This window comes from Oncorhynchus kisutch, linkage group LG29, assembly GCF_002021735.2.
Source record: "Oncorhynchus kisutch isolate 150728-3 linkage group LG29, Okis_V2, whole genome shotgun sequence".
Taxonomy (NCBI): domain Eukaryota; kingdom Metazoa; phylum Chordata; class Actinopteri; order Salmoniformes; family Salmonidae; genus Oncorhynchus; species Oncorhynchus kisutch.
This window is the reverse complement of record NC_034202.2, coordinates 40,954,112-40,974,084: the sequence shown is the minus strand read 5'-3', so window position 1 is coordinate 40,974,084 and position 19,973 is coordinate 40,954,112. Positions and strand designations below refer to the sequence as shown.

Below are 19,973 nucleotides of genomic sequence, written 5' to 3'. Positions count from 1 at the left end.
CTGTCTCTCTCTCTTCAACCCAGGTATATTACCACCTGTTCTGTCTCTCTTCAACCCAGGTATACTACCACCTGTTCTGTCTCTCTTCAACCCAGGTATATTACCACCTGTTCTGTCTCTCTCTCTTCAACCCAGGTATACTACCACCTGTTCTGTCTCCCTCTCTTCAACCCAGGTATACTACCACCTGTTCTGTCTCTCTATACTACAAAGCAGGATTAATCAGTAAGCCAGCTGTTTTGCCTAAATATGATGAAATAACAATTTTTATTTTAAGAATGAGAAGCTTGAAATGGGCATGGTCTTATTGACTCAAATAATCTGTTTAAAACAGTTTAGCATTCTTAATTAACCAGCAAATCAATAGTTATTTCTGATTGTTTATAAAAGTTAACTGCCAACTCATTGATCTTGCCTTGCAGTATACCCCTCTGTCTCAGGGGGGCACAGGGGCAAGGAGGTGTGTGTGTGTGTGTGTGTGTGTGTGTGTGTGTGTGTGTGTGTGTGTGTGTGTGTGTGTGTGTGTGTGTGTGTGTGTGGTGTGTGTGTGTGTGTGTGTGTGTGTGTGTGTGTGTGTGTGTGTGTGTGTGTGTGTGTGTGTGTGTGTGTTGCCAATGAGGTGTTAAGATAATGTGGGGTTTATTTGTTCAACCCGTTGACATCCTGTGGAACCATCCCCTCCATAACAGCCCTCTTAGACTCCACAATCTAGATGGGGAGAGAGAGAGAGAGAGAGAGAGAGGGAGAGAGAGAGAGAGAGAGAGAGAGAGAGAGAGAGAGAGAGAGAGAGAGAGAGAGAGAGACAGAGAGAGAGAGAGAGAGAGAGAGAGAGAGAGAGAGAGAGACAGAGAGAGAGAGAGACAGAGAGACAGAGAGACAGAGAGAGAGAGAGAGAGAGAGAGAGAGAGAGGGAGATAGAGAGAGAGAGAGAGAGAGAGAGAGAGAGAGAGAGAGGAGAGAGAGAGAGAGAGAGAGAGAGAGAGACAGAGAGAGAGAGAGACAGAGAGACAGAGAGACAGAGAGAGAGAGAGAGAGGGAGAGAGAGAGAGAGAGAGAGAGAGAGAGAGAGAGAGAGAGAGAGACAGAGAGACAGAGAGACAGAGAGAGAGAGAGAGAGAGAGAGAGCAACACAGTTAGACACTACCAAATAATGAGAAAACAAAAAGATAATTACTTGACACATTGGAAAGAATTAACAAAAAAATAGAGCAAACTAGAATGCTATTTGTCCCTACACCGAGAGTCCACAGTGGCAGAATACCTGACCACTGTGACTGACCCAAACTTAAGGAAAGCTTTGACTATGTACAGACTCAGTGAGCATAGCCTTGCTATTGAGAAAGGCCGCCGTTGGCAGGCCTGGCTCTCAAGAGAAGACAGGCTATGTGCACTCTGCCCACAAAATGAGGTGGAAACTGAGCTGCACTTCCTAACCTCCTGCCCAAAGTATGACCATATTAGAGACACATATTTCCCTCAGATTACACAGACCCACAAAGAATTCGAAAACTAACCCAAATTTGATAAACTCCCATATCTACTGGGTGAAATACCACAGTGTGACATCACAGCAGCAGGATTTGTGACCTGTTGCCACAAGCGTGGCATAGGGGTCTAAGTGGCACAGTGGTCTCAGTCACTGCTTCTCAGTGCTAGAGGTGTCACTAACCCTAACCCAAATTTTGACAGAAAGTGGTCTCATTTCAAGCTAAAGTGTACTGTTAGCTAGCTAGCTAACGTTAGCTTGCTGGCTCCCTAGCTAAAGTTACGTGTATGACGTTATTATTCGTCTCCCAGAACCGTTTGCTTTGCTAGTTAGAGCCTAATGTTAGCTAGCTAACATTGAATCTGTTTGGTTAGCTCCCAGCAGATTCATGCAGGGTAGTAATGACATGATTTGGCACTATGTTCATTATTGTTTAACTAGCTAATGTTATCTGGCTGGTTCGTTAGGTAACGTTACATGACATGTGTGATCTTACACGTTGTTTACCTAGCCTGGTTCATTGTTTACCAAGCTAGGTTCATTGTTTACCTAGCTAGGTTCATTGTTTACCTATCTAGCTAGGTTCATTGTTTACCTATCTAGGATCATTGTTTACCTAGCTAGGTTCATTGTTTACCTAGCAAGCTAGTTTCATTGTTTACCTAGCTAGCTAGGTTCATTGTTTACCTAGCTAGCTAGGTTCACCTAGCTTGGTAAACAATGACCCTAGATAGGTAAACAATGAACCTAGCTAGGTAAACAATGAACCTAGCTAGCTAGGTAAACAATGAACCTAGCTGGGTAAACAATGAACCTAGCTAGGTAAACAATGAACCAGGCTAGGTAAACAATGAACCTAGCTAGGTTCATTGTTTACCCAGCTAGGTTCATTGTTTACCTATCTAGGGTCGTTGTTTACCTAGCTAGGTTCATTGTTTACCTAGCTAGCTAGGTTCATTGTTTACCTAGCTAGGTTCATTGTTTACCTATCTAGGGTCATTGTTTACCAAGCTAGGTTCATTGTTTACCTAGCCTGGTTCATTGTTTACCTAGCCTGGTTCATTGTTTACCTATCTAGGGTCATTGTTTACCAAGCTAAGTTCATTGTTTACCCAGCTAGCTAGGTTCATTGTTTACCTAGCTAGGGTCATTGTTTACCAAGCTAGGTTCATTGTTTACCAAGCTAGGTTCATTGTTTACCAAGCTAGGCTCATTGTTTACCAAGCTAGGTTCATTGTTTACCCAGCTAGCTAGGTTCATTGTTTACCTAGCTAGGGTCATTGTTTACCCAGCTAGGCTCATTGTTTACCTACCCTGGTTCATTGTTTACTTAGCTAGGTTCATTGTTTACCTAGCCTGGTTCATTGTTTACCTAGCTAGGGTCATTGTTTACCTAGCTAGGTTCATTGTTTACCCAGCTAGGTTCATTGTTTACCTATCTAGGGTCGTTGTTTACCTAGCTAGGTTCATTGTTTACCTAGCTAGCTAGGTTCATTGTTTACCTAGCTAGGTTCATTGTTTACCTATCTAGGGTCATTGTTTACCAAGCTAGGTTCATTGTTTACCTAGCCTGGTTCATTGTTTACCTAGCCTGGTTCATTGTTTACCTATCTAGGGTCATTGTTTACCAAGCTAAGTTCATTGTTTACCCAGCTAGCTAGGTTCATTGTTTACCTAGCTAGGGTCATTGTTTACCAAGCTAGGCTCATTGTTTACCAAGCTAGGTTCATTGTTTACCAAGCTAGGCTCATTGTTTACCAAGCTAGGTTCATTGTTTACCCAGCTAGCTAGGTTCATTGTTTACCTAGCTAGGGTCATTGTTTACCCAGCTAGGCTCATTGTTTACCTACCCTGGTTCATTGTTTACTTAGCTAGGTTCATTGTTTACCTAGCCTGGTTCATTGTTTACCTAGCTAGGGTCATTGTTTACCTAGCCTGGTTCATTGTTTACCCAGCTAGGGTCATTGTTTACCTAGCTAGGGTCATTGTTTACCTAGCTAGGGTCATTGTTTACCTAGCTAGGGTCATTGTTTACCCAGCTAGGGTCATTGTTTACCTAGCTAGGGTCATTGATTACCCAGCTAGGGTCATTGTTTACCCAGCTAGGGTCATTGTTTACCTAGCTAGGGTCATTGTTTACCTAGCTAGGGTCATTGTTTACCTAGCTAGCTAGCTTCATGTCTTAAGGTAAAGTGTACAACACACGTTGAATATGGCCGGTGTTAGTAAGCATCTACAAAAAAGCGTAATGAAATTGTTGCCAGCAGAGCTGGTTAGGCTGTTTCATGTTATCCAGAGGTAAACAAATCATTGTCCAGAGTATCAACTGTGTGCTCTGAACGCTCTGAGAGGGAAACGAGATGGTCGGGGCTAGGGAGTCAACTGTGTGCTCTGAACGCTCTGAGAGGGAAACGAGATGGTCGGGGCTAGGGAGTCAACTGTGTGCTCTGAACGCTCTGAGAGGGAAACGAGATGGGCGGGGCTAAAGCTTAAGAGGGTGTGAACAATGCTGAGTGGGCGGAGCTAAAGTTTAAGAGGGTGTGAACAATGCCGAATGGGCGGGGCTAAATCGTAAGAGGGGGTGAACAATGCCGAATGGGCGGGGCTAAATGCTTAAGAGTATGTGAACGATGCTGAATGGGCGGGGCTAAATGCTTAAGAGGGTGTGAACGATGCTGAATGGGTGGAGACAAAAAGAGCTCTTCATTAAAAACCAAATCATTCAAAGGCCATTTTCTCAAAAGTGGGGTTACAAGTTTATCAACTTTCTAAGCAGAATGACTTTCCCATTGTTCCTCAACTGTAGTGTATGACGTACCATTTTTTTTTTAGCTCTAAGTCTCTACTTTTTAACCACTGTAAAAAACACAATTTCACATTTTGCTACATAAGACCAAATCCAGGTGCTGAGTCAAAAATTGGGTGGATTTGACCTGGCAGGGCTAAAAGAAAAGAAAATCATTTTAGTCCAGAAAAATAATATTTACTGGGAGAAAAAAGTATAGAAAAAAGTATAGAAAATCTACATACAGAATTCTGCAGAATTATCCTAAATCTCCAAAAGAAAACACCAAATAATGCAGAGCGGAACTCTGACGAATCCCTTTAATTGTAAATATTAAAGAAAAGGACATTAAGCCCTAAAACATCCTAAAACATCCTTACAATTCAGAGCCCAAGAGCTGAACCTTGAAAAGAGTCCCCTATGTCAGCTGTTAAAAACACTAAACAACTATTATCCAAACACACAAGGAAATCAACCAAATTGTTACAGAAATTAAAACCTCCTATTTTACAAATTGGGGAAATGAAACACACACAGAATAAACTAGATTGCTATTTGTCCTGAAAAGAGAATACAAACTGGCATGTACTCTGTCAGAGATACAAATCAGAGAAAGATCCCGACCACACAGCCTCAGCGACCACCAATTAGAAAAAGGGAGACTCAAACAGACATGGCCACCCAAAGAGGAGTGTCTACCTGGTCGCCGAACGACAGGGGAGGTAGAGAAAGAGATGCACTGCCTCCTCTACAACCATATAAGATTTTCAAGAAAATATCTCAATCGATTCTCTGAGGGTGAAACCGCTGGTATTAGTGCCAGATATGTGAATGATTGCCAATAGCCTGAGGGTTTAATACCCAGAATGACTCACCTGGAAGTTGTGGCTGAATCCTACGATGCTCTGCATGTTGTAACTGTAGTAGCCCAGAACATACTCTCCTGCCACTAGTGGGACATCATCCTTATTCACACACACCTACACACACACACACACACACACACACACACACACACACACACACACACACACACACACACACACACACACACACACACGTTAATACAGGAAACATGTTAATACAGGATATTAGGACATGAGACAATATCCTGAACAATACTCAATAACACACTTTATTCTGTACCTGCATGACCTCGTTGACCTCTGCTAGTTCACCTTTGACCCAGACGAAGGTAGCGTAATCCGACGCAGTCTTAAAACCCACCTGCAGAGGGAGAAACACATAAACAGTTCATACCTCTCACACACACACACACACACACACACACACACACACACACACACACACACACACACACACACACACACACACACACACACACACACACACACACAGTTCATACCACACACACACACACACACACACACACACACACACACACATAGTTCATACCAAACACACACACACAGTTCATACCACCCACCCACACACACACACACACACACACACACACACGGTTACAGATCAGAAACATCAGAGCATGAAAGATAGGATGGTGTCCATCAGACCTTTCTCTCCCTCACATGTTTACAAAGCAAATCTGTCTGTCTGTCTGTTTATCTCTCTCCCCCTCGCTCCACCTCCTCTACCTCTCTCTCTCCCCCACCTCTCTCTCTATTTCTCTCCCACTCGCTCCCCTTCCTCCACCTCTCTCTCTCTCTCTCTCCCCCACCTCTATATCTCTCTCTCTCTCTCTCCCACCTCTGTCTCCCCCACCTCTCTCTCTCTCTCTCTCTCTCTCTCTCTCCCCCACCCCTCTCTCCCCCACCTCTCTCTCTCCCCCACCTCTCTCTCTCCCCCACCTCTCTCTCTCTCCTCCACCTCTCTCTCTCTCCCACCTCTGTCCCTCCCACCTCCCTCTCTCTCTCTACCCCACCTCTCTCTCTCTTACTCCTCAATGTCTCCCACACTAACTCTTTCGTCCCCCTCACCTTGTAAAGTCCTACCCAGTCCCAGGTAGAGGACATGAAGTCTTCAAGGATGGTGTAGGACAGCACAGCATCCTGGTCAGCGCTCCACTGACCCTCTGGACACACACTGACCAGCGCACTGTCACAACGCTTCCTCATCTACAGGGAGAGGACAGGGGTTATGTGTGTCTCTCTGTGTGTGTGTGTGTCTCGGTGTGTATCTGTGTGTGTGTGTGTCACTCTCTCTCTGTGTGTGTGTGTCTCTCTGTGTGTGTGTGTGTGTCTCGGTGTGTATCTGTGTGTGTTCCTACCTCCAGGTTAAAGATTCCTATGACAGGTTTGTGGTCGCTGACCCCGTAGCTGGGGTCGCAGGTGTAGGTGTCCTGGAGCACTTTGATTGGATACTCCTCCTGTCCGTCATCCGAGTGCTGTGTGGAGGTCGACGCCCTCTCCGCCTCGTCATCCTCAGGGGGCGGGGATTTGGGTTTGATGCGCCACAGAATGCGGTCGGTCCATGCTGGCTTCCTCTTCTTACCACTGGCCAATCAAAGAATACAGGAAGTGATGTCACTATGGGATAAGGAGACTCCTTCTCCCTCTCTCTAGTTACAGTGATCAGACTCTACTCACTAAGTTCTGGGGCTCAAGGGGATGGGGGGGTGAAGAGGATGGAGGGGTGAAGGGGATGGGGGGGTGAAGGGGTGAAGGGGTTGGGGGGGTGAAGGGGTTGGGGGGTGAAGAGGATGGAGGGGTGAAGGGGATGGGGGGGTGAAGGGGATGGGGGGTGAAGAGGATGGAGGGGTGAAGGGGTTGGGGGGTGAAGAGGATGGAGGGGTGAAGGGGATGGGGGGTAAAGAGGATGGAGGGGTGAAGGGGTTGGGGGGGTGAAGAGGATGGAGGGGTGAAGGGGTTGGGGGGGTGAAGAGGATGGAGGGGTGAAGGGGATGGGGGGTGAAGGGGTTGGGGGGGTGAAGGGGTTGGGGGGGTGAATAGGATGGAGGGGTGAAGGGGATGGGGGGGTGAAGAGGATGGAGGGGTGAAGGGGATGGGGGGTGAAGGGGATGGGGGGTGAAGGGAATGGGGGGTTGAAGGGGCTGGGGAGGTGAAGGGGCTGGGGGGGTGAAGGGGCTGGGGGGGTAAATGGGCTGGGGGGGTAAAGGGGCTGGGGGTGAAGGGGCTGGGGGGGTAAATGGGCTGGGGGGGTAAAGGGGCTGGGGAGTGAAGGGGCTGGGGAGTGTAGGGGCTGGGGGGGTGAAGGGGCTGGGGGGTATGAAGGGGCTGGGGGGGGTGAAGGGGCTGGGGGGTGAAGGGGCTGGGAGGGGTGAAGGGGCTGGGGGGTGAAGGGGCTGGGGGGTGTAGGGCTGGGGGGTAAAGGGGCTGGGGTGAAGGGGCTGGGGGGGGTGAAGGGGCTGGGAGGGTGAAGGGGCTGGGGTGTATGAAGGGGCTGGGGGGGGTGAAGGGGCTGGGGGGTGAAGGGGCTGGGGGGGTGAAGGGGCTGGGAGGGTGAAGGGGCTGGGGAGGTGAAGGGGCTGGGGGGGGTGAAGGGGCTGGGTGGGGTGAAGGGGCTGGGGGGGTGAAGGGGCTGCCCTCCCTCAGCCTCAACATATGCTCTTAGCAAATTGTCTGACCTGATGTCTAACTATGCTCAATCTGAATGACTGATAGTGGGGGTTCTTTATCTATTTTGGTTGATGCCAGGATCTGATGTGCGGAAAGATATTTGTGCTGAGCTAAAGGTAACTCAGTTGATAACTAAACCAATTCTCCCCAACTTCAAACACCCTGAAACATCTTCTCCAGTAGATATTGTTCAAATGCCCCTCATCAATTTACAGCCAATGGGATATTTGCCAATGAGTTCAGTGACCATTGTCCGATTGCCCGTATAAGAGATAATAAACTACCTAAATCTCACTCACACATTACTATAAAGATACATTTGATTAGTCTGAGCTGGGTTTAAGTGACTGGGGGGTTGTGTCAACAATCAGCGACTCAAATTAGGCTCTTAATGGTGTTATGTTCCTGTTTAACACTGTTGCAGATTAACATGTGCCATACAAAAGACTAGACAGATCTAAGGTTCACGTATGAATTGGAAAGAAATGTTGTACTAAGGCTAGACAGACCGATTCTACGTCCGGCAGTCCTTCAGACATTTGAGAAAAAAAATGAAATCAACATGTTTCTTGAATTGTGGTAATCTAGCAAAATTCGGAGGAAATTGTCAAATCTTTAAAACAAAACTCCACCCCCTCGTTACCCCAGCAGGTTCTGACAGCCTCTGGCCCCATTCTAGACAAAAATGACTCCACCCCCTCATTACCCCAGCAGGTTCTGACAGCCTCTGGTCCCATTCTAGACTAAATGACTCCACCCCCTCATTACCCCAGCAGGTTCTGACAGCCTCTGGTCCCATTCTAGACTAAATGACTCCACCCCCTCGTTACCCCATGAGGTTCTGACAGCCTCTGGTCCCATTCTAGACTAAATGACTCCACCCCCTCGTTACCCCAGCAGGTTCTGACATCCTCTGGTCCCATTCTAGACTAAATGACTCCACCCCCTCGTTACCCCATGAGGTTCTGACAGCCTCTGGTCCCATTCTAGACTAAATGACTCCACCCCCTCGTTACCCTAGCAGGTTCTGACAGCCTCTGGTCCCATTCTAGACTAAATGACTTCACCCCCTCGTTACCCCAGCAGGTTCTATACCTATGTGAGAATGCTGTTCATCGACTACAGCTCGGCATTCAACACCATAGTACCCTCCAAGCTCGTCATCAAGCTCGAGACCCTGGGTCTCAACCCCGCCCTGTGCAACTGGGTACTGGACTTCCTGACGGGCCGCCCCCAGGTGGTGAGGGTAGGCAACAACATCTCCTCCCCGCTGATCCTCAACACTGGGGCCCCACAAGGGTGCGTTCTGAGCCCTCTCCTGTACTCCCTGTTCACCCATGACTGCGTGGCCACGCACGCCTCCAACTCAATCATCAAGTTTGCGGATGACACAACAGTGGAAGGCTTGATTACCAACAACGACGAGACGGCCTACAGGGAGGAGGTGAGGGCCCTCGGAGTGTGGTGTCAGGAAAATAACCTCACACTCAACGTCAACAAAACTAAGGAGATGATTGTGGACTTCAGGAAACAGCAGAGGGAACACCCCCCTATCCACATCGATGGAACAGTAGTGGAGAGGGTAGCAAGTTTTAAGTTCCTCGGCATACACATCACAGACAAACTGAATTGGTCCACTCACACAGACAGCATCGTGAAGAAGGCGCAGCAGCGCCTCTTCAACCTCAGGAGGCTGAAGAAATTCGGCTTGTCACCAAAAGCACTCACAAACTTCTACAGATGCACAATCGAGAGCATCCTGGCGGGCTGTATCACCGCCTGGTACGGCAACTGCTCCGCCCTCAACCGTAAGGCTCTCCAGAGGGTAGTGAGGTCTGCACAACGCATCACCGGGGGCAAACTACCTGCCCTCCAGGACACCTACACCACCCGATGTTACAGGAAGGCCATAAAGATCATCAAGGACATCAACCACCCGAGCCACTACCTGTTCACCCCGCTATCATCCAGAAGGCGAGGTCAGTACAGGTGCATGAAAGCTGGGACCGAGAGACTGAAAAACAGCTTCTATCTCAAGGCTATCAGACTGTTAAACAGCCACCACTAACATTGAGTGGCTGCTGCCAACACACTGACACTGACACTGACTCAACTCCAGCCACTTTAATAATGGGAATTGATGGGAAATGATGTAAATATATCACTAGCCACTTTAAACAATGCTACCTTATATAATGTTACTTACCCTACATTATTCATCTCATATGCATACGTATATACTGTACTCTATATCATCGACTGCATCCTTATGTAATACATGTATCACTAGCCACTTTAACTATGCCACTTTGTTTACATAGTCATCTCATATGTATATACTGTACTCGATACCATCTACTGTATCTTGCCTATGCTGCTCTGTACCATCACTCATTCATATATCCTTATGTACATATTCTTTATCCCCTTACACTGTGTATAAGACAGTAGTTTTGGAATTGTTAGTTAGATTACTTGTTGGTTATTACTGCATTGTCGGAACTAGAAGCACAAGCATTTCGCAACACTCGCATTAACATCTGCTAACCATGTGTATGTGACAAATAAAATTTGATTTGATTTGATTTCTGACAGCCTCTGGCCCATTCTAGACTAAATGACTCCACCCCCTCCTTACCCCAGCAGGTTCTCACAGCCTCTGGTCCCATTCTAGACTAAATGACTCCACCCCCTCGTTACTCCAGCAGGTTCTGACAGCCTCTGGTCCCATTCTGGACTAAATTACTCCACCCCCTCGTTACCCTAGCAGGTTCTGACAGCCTCTGGTCCCATTCTAGACTAAATGACTCCACCCCTCGTTACCCCAGCAGGTTCTGACAGCCTCTGGTCCCATTCTAGACTAAATAACTCCACCCCCTCGTTACCCCAGCGGGTTCTGACAGCCTCTGGTCCCAATCTAGACTAAATGACTCCACCCCTCATTACCCCAGCAGGGTCTGACAGCCTCTAGTCCCATTCTAGACTAAATGACTCCACCCCTCGTTACCCCAGCAGGTTCTGACAGCCTCTGGTCCCATTCTAGACTAAATGACTCCACCCCCTCGTTACCCCAGCAGGTTCTGACAGCCTCTGGTCTCATTCTAGACTAAATGACTCCACCCCCTCGTTACCCCAGCAGGGTCTGACAGCCTCTGGTACCATTCTAGACTAAAGGACTCCACCCCCTCGTTACCCCAGCAGGTTCTGACAGCCTCTGGTCCCATTCTAGACTAAATGACTCCACCCCCTCGTTAACCCATGAGGTTCTGACAGCCTCTGGTCCCATTCTAGACTAAATGACTCCACCCCCTCGTTACCCCAGCAGGTTCTGACAGCCTCTGGTCCCATTCTAGACTAAATGACTCCACCCCCTCGTTACCCCCAGCAGGTTCTGACAGCCTCTGGTCCCATTCTAGACTAAATGACTCCACCCCTCGTTACCCCAGCAGGTTCTGACAGCCTCTGGACCCATTCTAGACTAAATGACTCCACCCCCTCGTTACCCCAGCAGGTTCTGACAGCCTCTGGTCCCATTCTAGACTAAATGACTCCACCCCTCATTACCCCAGCAGGTTCTGACAGCCTCTGGTCCCATTCTAGACTAAATGACTCCACCCCCTCGTTACCCCATGAGGTTCTGACAGCCTCTGGTCCCATTCTAGACTAAATGACTCCACCCCCTCGTTACCCCAGCAGGTTCTGACAGCCTCTGGTCCCATTCTAGACTAAATGACTCCTCCCCTCGTTACCCCCAGCAGGTTCTGACAGCCTCTGGTCCCATTCTAGACTAAATGACTCCACCCCCTCGTTACCCAAGCAGGTTCTGACAGCCTCTGGTCCCATTCTAGACTAAATGACTCCACCCCCTCGTTACCCCAGCAGGTTCTGACAGCCTCTGGTCCCATTCTAGACTAAATGACTCCACCCCTCATTACCCCAGCAGGTTCTGACAGCCTCTGGTCCCATTCTAGACTAAATGACTCCACCCCCTCGTTACCCCAGCAGATTCTGACAGCCTCTGGTCCCATTCTAGACTAAATGACTCCACCCCTCGTTACCCCAGCAGGTTCTGACAGCCACTGGACCCATTCTAGACTAAATGACTCCACCCCCTCGTTACCCCAGCAGGTTCTGACAGCCTCTGGTCCCATTCTAGACTAAATGACTCCACCCTCTCGTTACCCCAGCAGGTTCTGACAGCCTCTGGTCCTATTCTAGACTAAATGACTCTACCCCCTCGTTACCCCAGCAGGTTCTGACAGCCTCTGTTCCCATTCTAGACTAAATTACATTTTTGGTTCAGCCGGTAAACTGTTTTAAAGGATCATCTCTGAAAATGATCTCATCCCACTAGAGGGAGTCCTTTAGTCACCTCAGAACAGATTGTAGAGAATGACCAACAGAACAGATTGTAGAGAATGATAGACCAACAGAACAGATTGTAGAGAATGATAGACCAACAGAACAGATTGTAGAGAATGACCAACAGAACAGATTGTAGAGAATGATAGACCAACAGAACAGATTGTAGAGAATGACCAACAGAACAGATTGTAGAGAATGACCAACAGAACAGATTGTAGAGAATGACCAACAGAACAGATTGTAGAGAATGACCAACAGAACAGATTGTAGAGAATGACCAACAGAACAGATTGTAGAGAATGATAGACCAACAGAACAGATTGTAGAGAATGACCAACAGAACAGATTGTAGAGAATGATAGACCAACAGAACAGATTGTAGAGAATGACCAACAGAACAGATTGTAGAGAATGACCAACAGAACAGATTGTAGAGAATGATAGACCAACAGAACAGATTGTAGAGAATGACCAACAGAATAGATTGTAGAGAATGATAGACCAACAGAACAGATTGTAGAGAATGATAGACCAACAGAACAGATTGTAGAGAATGATAGACCAACAGAACAGATTGTAGAGAATGACCAACAGAACAGATTGTAGAGAATGACCAACAGAACAGATTGTAGAGAATGACCAACAGAACAGATTGTAGAGAATGACCAACAGAACAGATTGTAGAGAATGACCAACAGAACAGATTGTAGAGAATGACCAACAGAACAGATTGTAGAGAATGACCAACAGAACAGATTGTAGAGAATGACCAACAGAACAGATTGTAGAGAATGACCAACAGAACAGATTGTAGAGAATGACCAACAGAACAGATTGTAGAGAATGACCAACAGAACAGATTGTAGAGAATGACCAACAGAACAGATTGTAGAGAATGATAGACCAACAGAACAGATTGTAGAGAATGACCAACAGAATAGATTGTAGAGAATGATAGACCAACAGAACAGATTGTAGAGAATGATAGACCAACAGAACAGATTGTAGAGAATGATAGACCAACAGAACAGATTGTAGAGAATGACCAACAGAACAGATTGTAGAGAATGACCAACAGAACAGATTGTAGAGAATGACCAACAGAACAGATTGTAGAGAATGACCAACAGAACAGATTGTAGAGAATGACCAACAGAACAGATTGTAGAGAATGACCAACAGAACAGATTGTAGAGAATGACCAACAGAACAGATTGTAGAGAATGACCAACAGAACAGATTGTAGAGAATGATAGACCAACAGAACAGATTGTAGAGAATGACCAACAGAACAGATTGTAGAGAATGACCAACAGAACAGATTGTAGAGAATGACCAACAGAACAGATTGTAGAGAATGACCAACAGAACAGATTGTAGAGAATGATAGACCAACAGAACAGATTGTAGAGAATGACCAACAGAACAGATTGTAGAGAATGACCAACAGAACAGATTGTAGAGAATGACCAACAGAACAGATTGTAGAGAATGACCAAAAGAACAGATTGTAGAGAATGACCAACAGAACAGATTGTAGAGAATGACCAACAGAACAGATTGTAGAGAATGACCAACAGAACAGATTGTAGAGAATGATAGACCAACAGAACAGATTGTAGAGAATGACCAACAGAACAGATTGTAGAGAATGACCAACAGAACAGATTGTAGAGAATGACCAACAGAACAGATTGTAGAGAATGATAGACCAACAGAACAGATTGTAGAGAATGATAGACCAACAGAACAGATTGTAGAGAATGATAGACCAACAGAACAGATTGTAGAGAATGACCAACAGAACAGATTGTAGAGAATGACCAACAGAACAGATTGTAGAGAATGTAGACCAACAGAACAGATTGTAGAGAATGACCAACAGAACAGATTGTAGAGAATGACCAACAGAACAGATTGTAGAGAATGACCAACAGAACAGATTGTAGAGAATGACCAACAGAACAGATTGTAGAGAATGACCAACAGAACAGATTGTAGAGAATGATAGACCAACAGAACAGATTGTAGAGAATGACCAACAGAACAGATTGTAGAGAATGACCAACAGAACAGATTGTAGAGAATGATAGACCAACAGAACAGATTGTAGAGAATGACCAACAGAACAGATTGTAGAGAATGACCAACAGAACAGATTGTAGAGAATGACCAACAGAACAGATTGTAGAGAATGACCAACAGAACAGATTGTAGAGAATGACCAACAGAACAGATTGTAGAGAATGACCAACAGAACAGATTGTAGAGAATGATAGACCAACAGAACAGATTGTAGAGAATGATAGACCAACAGAACAGATTGTAGAGAATGACCAACAGAACAGATTGTAGAGAATGACCAACAGAACAGATTGTAGAGAATGACCAACAGAACAGATTGTAGAGAATGACCAACAGAATAGATTGTAGAGAATGATAGACCAACAGAACAGATTGTAGAGAATGATAGACCAACAGAACAGATTGTAGAGAATGATAGACCAACAGAACAGATTGTAGAGAATGACCAACAGAACAGATTGTAGAGAATGACCAACAGAACAGATTGTAGAGAATGACCAACAGAACAGATTGTAGAGAATGACCAACAGAACAGATTGTAGAGAATGACCAACAGAACAGATTGTAGAGAATGACCAACAGAACAGATTGTAGAGAATGACCAACAGAACAGATTGTAGAGAATGACCAACAGAACAGATTGTAGAGAATGATAGACCAACAGAACAGATTGTAGAGAATGACCAACAGAACAGATTGTAGAGAATGACCAACAGAACAGATTGTAGAGAATGATAGACCAACAGAACAGATTGTAGAGAATGACCAACAGAACAGATTGTAGAGAATGACCAACAGAACAGATTGTAGAGAATGACCAACAGAACAGATTGTAGAGAATGATAGACCAACAGAACAGATTGTAGAGAATGATAGACCAACAGAACAGATTGTAGAGAATGACCAACAGAACAGATTGTAGAGAATGACCCAACAGAACAGATTGTAGAGAATGACCAACAGAACAGATTGTAGAGAATGACCAACAGAACTAGATTGTAGAGAATGATAGACCACAGAACAGATTGTAGAGAATGATTGACCAACAGAACCAGATGTCGTAGAGAATAGACCAACAGAACAGATTGTAGAGAATGACCAAACAGAACAGATTGTAGAGAATGACCAACAGAACAGATTGTAGAGAATGACAACAGAACAGATTGTAGAGAATGACCAACAGAACAGATTGTAGAGAATGACCAACAGAACAGATTGTAGAGAATGACCAAACAGAACAGATTGTAGAGAATGACCAACAGAACAGATTGTAGAGAATGACCACAGAACAGATTGTAGAGAATGATAGACCAACAGAACAGATTGTAGAGAATGACCAACAGAACAGATTGTAGAGAATGATAGACCAACAGAACAGATTGTAGAGAATGACCAACAGAACAGATTGTAGCGAATGACCAACAGAAAGATTGTCGAGAAGTAGACCAACAGAAACAGATTGTAGAGAATGACCAACAGAACAGATTGTAGAGAATGACCAACAGAACAGATTGTAGAGAATGACCAACAGAACAGATTGTAGAGAATGATAGACCAACAGAACAGATTGTAGAGAATGACCAACAGAACAGATTGTAGAGAATGACCAACAGAACAGATTGTAGAAGAATGACCAACAGAACAGATTGTAGAGAATGACCAAAAGAACAGATTGTAGAGAATGACCAACAGAACAGATTGTAGAGAATGACCAACAGAACAGATTGTAGAGAATGACAAACAGAACAGATTGTAGAGAATGACCAACAGAAAAGATTGTAGAGAATGACCAACAGAACAGATTGTAGAGAATGACCAACAGAACAGATTGTAGAGAATGACCAACAGAACAGATTGTAGAGAATGATAGACCAACAGAACAGATTGTAGAGAATGACCAACAGAACAGATTGTAGAGAATGACCAACAGAACAGATTGTAGAGAATGACCAACAGAACAGATTGTAGAGAATGATAGACCAACAGAACAGATTGTAGAGAATGACCAACAGAACAGATTGTAGAGAATGATAGACCAACAGAACAGATTGTAGAGAATGATAGACCAACAGAACAGATTGTAGAGAATGATAGACCAACAGAACAGATTGTAGAGAATGACCAACAGAACAGATTGTAGAGAATGACAGACCAACAGACTTTAACCCTTTGATGTCTATGATGTACTAAGTGCTTTGATAAATATTGATGTTAAAAAAATCCATAGGAGTTGATTCACTTGATTCACTTCTTACTGCAGTACAAAACCATAGGAGCTGATTCACTTCTAACTGCAGTATAAAACCATAGGAGCTGATTCACTTCTAACTGCAGTACAAAACCATAGGAGCTGATTCACTTCTAACTGCAGTATAAAACCATAGGAGCTGATTCACTTGATTCACTTCTAACTGCAGTATAAAACCATAGGAGCTGATTCACTTGATTCACTTTTAACTGCAGTATTAAACCATAGGAGCTGATTCACTTGATTCACTTCTAACTGCAGTATTAAACCATAGGAGCTGATTCACTTGATTCACTTCTAACTGCAGTATAAAACCATAGGTGCCACACTCTGACCATTATTTGTGTTGTTTGTTTCTATGTTTTGTTTGTTCAGGGTGTGATATGAGTGGGCATTCTATGTTGCATGTCTAGTTAGTCTATTTCTATGTGTTTTGGCCTGATATGGTTCTCAATCAGTGGCAGGTGTTTGTCGTTGTCTCTGATTGGGAACCATATTTAGGTAGCATGTTTTGTATTGTGGTTGGTGGGTTATTGTCTATGTTATGTTGAACATTAGCACAGTGTTTCGTTAGCAGTCACGTTTGTCTAGTAAGTTTGTCTAGTAAGTTTGTCTTGTTCGTTTGTCTTGTTCGTTTGTCTTGTTCGTTTGTCTTGTTCGTTTGTCTTGTTAGTTTGTCTTGTTAGTTTGTCTTGTTAGTTAGTTTGTTTTGTTTTAGTGTACTTCGTGATTTTTTCTGTCTTTCATTAAAGTATGCATTCACACCACGCTGCGCTTTGGTCTCCTCCATATGACGATCGTGACAGAATAACCCACCAACAATGGACCAAGCAGCGTGGTAACGGACAGCAGCAGCAATGTCAGGACTTCTGGACTTGGGAGGAGATTCTGGACGGCAAAGGACCCTGGGCACAGAGTTCTCAACACACCCACCTTGTGGGGTAGAGTTCTCAACACACCCACCTTGTGAGGTAGAGTTCTCAAGACACCCACCTTGTGAGGTAGAGTTCTAAACACACCCACCGTGTGAGGTAGAGTTCTCAAGACACCCACCTTGTGAGGTAGAGTTCTCAAGACACCCACCTTGTGAGGTAGAGTTGTAAAGACACCCACCTTGTGAGGTAGAGTTCTCAAGACACCCACCGTGTGAGGTAGAGTTGTAAAGACACCCACTTTGTGGGGTAGAGTTGTAAAGACACCCACCTTGTGAGGTAGAGTTGTAAAGACACCCACCTTGTGAGGTAGAGTTCTCAAGACACCCACCTTGTGAGGTAGAGTTCTCAAGACACCCACCTTGTGAGGTAGAGTTGTAAAGACACCCACCTTGTGGGGTAGAGTTGTAAAGACACCCACCTTGTGAGGTAGAGTTCTCAAGACACCCACCTTGTGAGGTAGAGTTCTCAAGACACCCACCTTGTGAGGTAGAGTTGTAAAGACACCCACCTTGTGAGGTAAAGTTCTCAAGACACCCACCTTGTGAGGTAGAGTTGTAAAGACACCCACCTTGTGAGGTAGAGTTCTCAACACACCCACCTTGTGGGGTAGAGTTCTCAACACACCCACCTTGTGAGGTAGAGTTCTCAAGACACCCACCTTGTGGGATAGAGTTCTCAAGACACCCACCTTGTGAGGTAGAGTTCTCAAGACACCCACCTTGTGAGGTAGAGTTCTCAAGACACCCACCTTGTGAGGTAGAGTTGTAAAGACACCCACCTTGTGAGGTAAAGTTCTCAAGACACCCACCTTGTGAGGTAGAGTTGTAAAGACACCCACCTTGTGAGGTAGAGTTCTCAACACACCCACCTTGTGGGGTAGAGTTCTCAACACACCCACCTTGTGAGGTAGAGTTCTCAAGACACCCACCTTGTGAGGTAGAGTTGTAAAGACACCCACCTTGTGGGGTAGAGTTGTAAAGACACCCACCTTGTGAGGTAGAGTTCTCAAGACACCCACCTTGTGAGGTAGAGTTCTCAAGACACCCACCTTGTGAGGTAGAGTTGTAAAGACACCCACCTTGTGAGGTAGAGTTCTCAAGACACCCACCTTGTGGGATAGAGTTCTCAAGACACCCACCTTGTGAGGTAGAGTTCTCAAGACACCCACCTTGTGGGGTAGAGTTCTCAAGACACCCACCTTGTGGGGTAGAGTTCTCAAGACACCCACCTTGTGAGGTAGAGTTCTCAAGACACCCAACTTGTGGAGTAGAGTTCTCAAGACACCCACCTTGTGAGGTAGAGTTCTAAACACACCCACCTTGTGAGGTAGAGTTGTAAAGACACCCACCTTGTGGGGTAGAGTTGTAAAGACACCCACCTTGTGAGGTAGAGTTCTCAAGACACCCACCTTGTGAGGTAGAGTTCTCAAGACACCCACCTTGTGAGGTAGAGTTGTAAAGACACCCACCTTGTGAGGTAGAGTTCTCAAGACACCCACCTTGTGGGATAGAGTTCTCAAGACACCCACCTTGTGAGGTAGAGTTCTCAAGACACCCACCTTGTGGGGTAGAGTTCTCAAGACACCCACCTTGTGGGGTAGAGTTCTCAAGACACCCACCTTGTGAGGTAGAGTTCTCAAGACACCCAACTTGTGGAGTAGAGTTCTCAAGACACCCACCTTGTGAGGTAGAGTTCTAAACACACCCACCTTGTGAGGTAGAGTTCTAAACACACCCACCTTGTGAAGTAGGGTTCTAAACACACCCACCTTGTGGGGTAGAGTTCTCAACACACCCACCTTGTGGGGTAGAGTTCTCAAGACACCCACCTTGTGGGGTAGAGTTGTAAATACACCCACCTTGTGAGGTAGAGTTCTCAAGACACCCACCTTGTGGGGTAGAGTTGTAAAGACACCCACCTTGTGGGGTAGAGTTGTAAAGACACCCACCTTGTGAGGTAGAGTTCTCAAGACACCCACCTTGTGAGGTAGAGTTGTAAAGACACCCACCTTGTGAGGTAGAGTTCTCAAGACACCCACCTTGTGGGATAGAGTTCTCAAGACACCCACCTTGTGAGGTAGAGTTCTCAAGACACCCACCTTGTGGGGTAGAGTTCTCAAGACACCCACCTTGTGGGGTAGAGTTCTCAAGACACCCACCTTGTGAGGTAGAGTTCTCAAGACACCCACCTTGTGGGGTAGAGTTGTAAAGACACCCACCTTGTGAGGTAGAGTTCTCAAGACACCCACCTTGTGGGGTAGAGTTCTCAAGACACCCACCTTGTGGGGTAGAGTTCTCAAGACACCCACCTTGTGGGGTAGAGTTCTCAAGACACCCACCTTGTGAGGTAGAGTTGTAAAGACACCCACCTTGTGAGGTAGAGTTCTCAAGACACCCACCTTGTGAGGTAGAGTTCTCAACACACCCACCTTGTGGGGTAGAGTTCTCAACACACCCACCTTGTGAGGTAGAGTTCTAAACACACCCACCTTGTGAGGTAGAGTTCTCAAGACACC

The 19,973-nt window shown here is 45.7% G+C and overlaps 1 protein-coding gene across 1 annotated transcript in view; it reads right to left on the bottom strand.

The window, feature by feature from the left end:
• Positions 1–567: 567 nt before the first annotated feature.
• inpp5kb (inositol polyphosphate-5-phosphatase Kb) overlaps positions 568–19,973 on the bottom strand; it is a 60,611-nt gene continuing 41,205 nt past the window's right edge. Inside the window, exons 8-12 of the mRNA XM_031809090.1 lie at positions 6,517–6,742; positions 6,227–6,364; positions 5,418–5,498; positions 5,147–5,251; positions 568–708 (exon numbers count right to left, since the gene is read on the bottom strand). Coding sequence (XP_031664950.1) covers positions 640–708; positions 5,147–5,251; positions 5,418–5,498; positions 6,227–6,364; positions 6,517–6,742 — 619 coding nt within the window. The 3' untranslated portion in view covers positions 568–639. The remainder of the gene's footprint in view (positions 709–5,146; positions 5,252–5,417; positions 5,499–6,226; positions 6,365–6,516; positions 6,743–19,973) is intronic.